Consider the following 5,176-nt stretch of genomic DNA (forward strand, 5'->3'; position numbering starts at 1 on the left):
GCGTTCCAAATTAGGATTGCAGTCTCTTTATATGCAGCTCTTTGGCCTTGGGATTTTTTAGAAACAAATTAGGGTTAACCAAGTTAACCTAATTTACATGCCACCTGGTTGTCACAAAATGTGTTGTCACCAAAATCTTCAGGAAGAAATATTCAGCACCCAATAAAAGGTTTCCTAAACTGATAATTCATAGAAATCAGGAAACATAATTAATGAATTATAACAGCTCCTACTGTCACACACAGATGTCATGACATCGGTCATGACATTCACTACAAACCTGTATTAGCTTTCACATATGCAGCTTGCATAACACAATATTAAACATGACATGATAGTAGTCAAGTCATTAAAAACTCAGGTATGTTTTACCATAAATGTAGCCAACATGAAAACATCTTCACGTACCACTTCTTTCATTATTCGATTCAAACGCTTTTGGGGTTGGGCAATTGGTTTGAAATTTTCCTCTATCATTGTGCTATACATACAATATGAAGGACTAATTCCTTTCAAGTCTGACAACACCCAGCCAATTGCATTCTGATCTTTTTTCAACACTTGGATCAGTTCCGTTTCTTCAGGAACGGTTAGAGACTTGCTGATAATTACTGGTTTGGTACCTTCCTCGTCGAGAAAAACATACTTCAAATGATCCGATAGCGTCTTTAGTTCCAACTTGGTGTCTTTTATTGCGGTATCGTTGTCTAACTTTTCAATATTTGCTTCCTTTGGTGGTATTTCTTTGGCTGAATCCAAATTGGTTAGGCATTGTTTGATTTCTTTTTCTTCATCAATAATAAGAACATCACAAGCCTCCATGAGGGTTCTCTCTAACGGATTTGTTAAATGTGCTTGTTCTTGTACTTTGGTAAATTCCTTTTCAATGGTGTGTACCTTGAAACAGGCTTCATTTTCTTTTGGTTGTTTAATTGTGTCAAAGAGGTTGAAGCTGGCCTCTTCGTCTTAAACACACACTTTCATCTACCTATCTTCAATGTCGATCATCATACGAGCGGTTTTCATGAAAGGACACCCCAAAATAAGTGGCACATCATCATCCTCTTCGATGTCCATAACAACAAAATCAATTGGAAAGAGGAATTTGTCTATATTGACCAAAACATCTTCAGCAATGCCGGATGGTTTTGTGACTGATTTATAGGCCAGCTGCAACGTCATCCTTGTATTCTTCATGTCCAGATCACCTATTCTTTTTATCACGGAGAGTGGAATGAGGTTGATGCTTGATCCAAGATCGATCAATGCCTTTCCAACATTTACGTATCCAATTGTTACTGGTAATGTTACTCGTCCAGGATCTTTTTCTTTTTGGGGAAGGGTCCGTTGTATGATTGCACTACAGCTTGCGTCAAGATGGATTGTTTCGTCAACGGTAATTTGTCTCTTCTTTGTGAGAATCTCCTTCATGAATTTTGCATAAGTCGGCATTTGTTCGAGTGCTTCGATGAATGGAATGTTGATTTGTAAGTGCTTGAAGATGTCTGGAAATCGAGCATATTTCCTTTCTTTATCCTTTTTAGTTAGAACATGCGATTATGGTAGGTTTTGTGCCGGTGGATTGATCATCTTTCCTTTTTCCTCTCTTGTTTGTTAATTTTTCCTCGTAGCTCTTGTTTCTATCGTATTCTCTTTTTTCTGTTTTCCCTCAATAATCTCATCATGACTTTCATGTTCCTTTTCTTTTTCCTTATTAACTTGCTATTTTTCTTTCAAAATTCTCTCTTCATTTTTTTCATTTCTTTCCGATCCAAGCACTCGACCACTTCGTGTCGTAATAAACTTACAATGTTCCTTTGGATTTGTTTGTGCTGTAGCTGTGAAAGTTCCTCTTTGTTGATCTTCCAATTGCTTTGCAATTTGTCCAACTTGATTTTTGAGATTTTTGATGGAAGCATCGTTATTTTTCTGATTTGCTATTGACACTTGCATGAATTGTTGCAGAGTATCTTCAAGCTTGGTTGTTCTGTCCGGTTGATTTGGATTTTGCGGTTGTTGGTAACTCTGGTACTGATGTGGTCTGTTTGCTGTTCCATCATTTTGTCTCCATCCTTGACCATAATTTGCGTTGTTTCCGCGTTAGAAATTTTAATTGTTTTGATATGGTGCTAGCCTTTGTTGATTTCCCATATAATTGACTTTTTCATTGGGTGGAGGGCAAAAACCAGTCTGATGATCTCTAGTGCATAATTCGCAATAAGCCACTTGTTGTGAAGAGTTTGGACAACTGTTTTGTTAGTTCTTCAACAGTTTGAGTGAAGAGTTTGTTTTATGCTAAAATCGTGTTATTCGTAGCTAATTCCAGTACTCCCGGTTTCCTTTGGACAACACCTCGATTGTGTTGAAATTGATGATCCGTGAGGGCCATTCTATCAATAATTGCCACTACTTCCTCTACGCTTTTGCAAGTAAGGAACCGTTGGGTGTTACATCGAATAGAAGTTTCGGTTGAGGTAGTAATCCATTACAGAAAATATGGACTTGTGACAAGCTATCGAAAATGTGATTTGGACATTTCCGTAACATGGACTTGTAACGCTCCCAAGCCTCACATAAGGTTTCATTTGTCGCTTGAGTGAATGTTGCTATTGATGTCTTCGTATCCATAAATCGATTGTGAGAGAAGAACCTGTTTGGAAAATGTTTCTCCAAGACATTCCAATTGGTCATTGTCTTCGTTGATTGGTCAAGAGACCAATCTTTCGCCTTTCCAATCAATGAATGTTGAAAGAGTCTCATGAATACGACTTCCCCTTCTGCCTCAGGTGCACCTAACGTACCAGCGATATCTTAAAACTTTGTGAGATAAGTGTAAGGATCCTCATGGTCAAGAACTGAAAAAGGGTTAGCATAAATGATTTACAGAAGTCTTGTTTTCATTTCAGCGCGTCGTGCAACTGGATTGTTGGTGAGACAGGCGAAGCGTCTTGGGCTGCTTTCGTAAGGTGGTTCTGTTAGAACAAGATTTATTCTGATCAATATTCTATGTTTTGATGATAACATTATATATGAATTTTGTATAAGACAATGTGGTACTCTAATCCTTTGCATTTTCCATTTCATGAAATATATAAAGAGTATGCACAAATCAGCACTTAGAAGCACTGACTCAGAAGGTTTTGGATGGCTACATCAGAACATGCTCTAGCAAGACATCAGAAGATGGTCAAGTAGAATTAGAACATGAACTATCAAGCATCAGAAGAACATGAAGTCAGAAGCATAAGCACTGATGTATCGAATGGTATCACGCTCAAGCTCTTTAAAGTCAGAATTCAAGAAGATGCTCTGCACCAAGCAGTTTGATTCTGATATTCAAACGTTGTTATCTACAAATCTGAGTCCAGAAGAAAGTACAAGATGACAGGCTCTTAGGTCTAATCTCTGACTGAAAAAAGAAACGTTAGAAGCTACAAAAGGCAAAGTCAGTAAAAGCAGCAAGAGCATGGCTCGAGGTAGTTAACAAAAGTGTGAAACATTAAATGCTGCATTGTACTATTCACGTAAAGCATTAAATGCAACCCAACAATCATCTTCTCTCAAAGCCTATAAATAGAAGTTCTAATCAGAAGCAGCAAAAAGAACACTTGCACAAAATACTAAAACACTGTCAAAATCAATCTAATGAACTTCATCTTCAACCTCATAAACTCTTGTAATATTTAGTGAGTGTTAAGCTTAGAACTTAAGAGAAATATCACAATTATGATTATAGCTTTATAAGAAGCAATCTTACTCTTGTAAACATTATTTTTACATTGATTGTAAAAGGTTCCTAGAGTGATCAAGTTGTGATCAGTAGACTCTAGAAGACTTAGAAGTTTTCTAAGTGGTGAATTCCTAGAGTGATCAAGTTGTGATCTGTATACTCTAGAAGACTTAGAAGTTGTCTAAGTGGAAAACCATTGTAATCAGTTGGATTAGTGGATTAAATCTTCAGTTGAGGTAAATCACTCTAAGGGGGTGGACTGGAGTAGTTTCATTAACAACGAACCAGGATAAAGATAATTGTGTTCATTGTTTTTATCTTACAGGTTTTTAAAGTCACACTTATTCAAACCCCCCTTTCTAAGTGTTTTTCTATCCTTCAATTGGCATCAGAGCGTCGGTTCTAGGTGCAAGCACTTAACTGTGTTAGACAAAAGATTCAGGGAGAAAAACACAAAGTCAATATGGTTAAAACAACAGCTACATCTGTTCCTACTGAACAAAACAACAATGGTAATGGAAGAAATAGTTTCAATGGTTACACTAGACCACCTGTAACACCCTTCTAAACCCCCGCGGAAAATATAATATATTCAGAGTAATAACACATCAAGGATGCTACAATTATTAAATAAATAAAAACATCAAGTCGATTGTCATGCTTTATTAAGATTAAACCAAACTTCAAACATGTGTTCATCACAGCGGAAACTTATTTTTAACAATGTAAGGAACATATCCAAACAGTTCAGCAATACATATTCCATAATCAAAATAGCAACAAAGTATCTCAAGTAACTCTAAGACTAAACGATCCCAGTGTTACAATCAGAGCATGACTCGACACGAACTACGGGCTAGCCTACAAGCTATCTTCACCCGGTCAAGACGCCGCTACATCCTTAATCTGAAATCATCAAAGTAAGGGTGAGTTTCATTCGAATTAATAACCATTATACAATCATAAGCAATAAAATATCATAGCAATTATCATCCACTCGTCATACATAAAATCGGAATTTGTTATAACAACCAAACATCAGTACATAAGCATATTCTATCACTCCACACAATCATTCAGTCATATCATAATGTAATGCAATGAATGAACTGACACTAATGCATGTGGTACCATCCATGGGATAAACCCATCCAACCGATCTTTTTCATCACCAAGATACAGTTTTAACCAGCACAAATTCCACACAATGGGAATTATGCCCACCATTTTGATCCACTTTCATCACCGGGATCCATCACCAAAAATGTATGCCAATGAATGCAACATATAACATGCTTACAACATCACCAATCCGATGTAACACATCGTCTCATTATCATCACCAAATCATCACCAATAAGCATGTATATATATTCTTAGCATTCATACAAACATATCACACGCATACACGAAAGGCATCACCCAATAAATAATATAATCACAAAT

General features: G+C 36.7%; 1 protein-coding gene across 1 annotated transcript; it reads right to left on the bottom strand.

Moving 5' to 3' along the window:
- Positions 1–984: 984 nt before the first annotated feature.
- LOC131605042 (uncharacterized) lies at positions 985–1,452 on the bottom strand. Its single transcript, XM_058877441.1, has one exon. The coding sequence runs from the start codon at positions 1,450–1,452 to the stop codon at positions 985–987; it is 468 nt and encodes a 155-aa protein (XP_058733424.1).
- Between the last annotated feature and the right edge of the window lie 3,724 nt (positions 1,453–5,176).

Source organism: Vicia villosa, linkage group LG5 (genome assembly GCF_029867415.1).
Source record: "Vicia villosa cultivar HV-30 ecotype Madison, WI linkage group LG5, Vvil1.0, whole genome shotgun sequence".
Taxonomy (NCBI): Eukaryota; Viridiplantae; Streptophyta; class Magnoliopsida; order Fabales; family Fabaceae; genus Vicia; species Vicia villosa.

Coding starts and splice junctions, on each gene's coding strand:
- LOC131605042 (XM_058877441.1), bottom strand. CDS start 1,452: ATGCCGACTTATGCAAAATTCATGAAGGAGATTCTCACAAAGAAGAGA.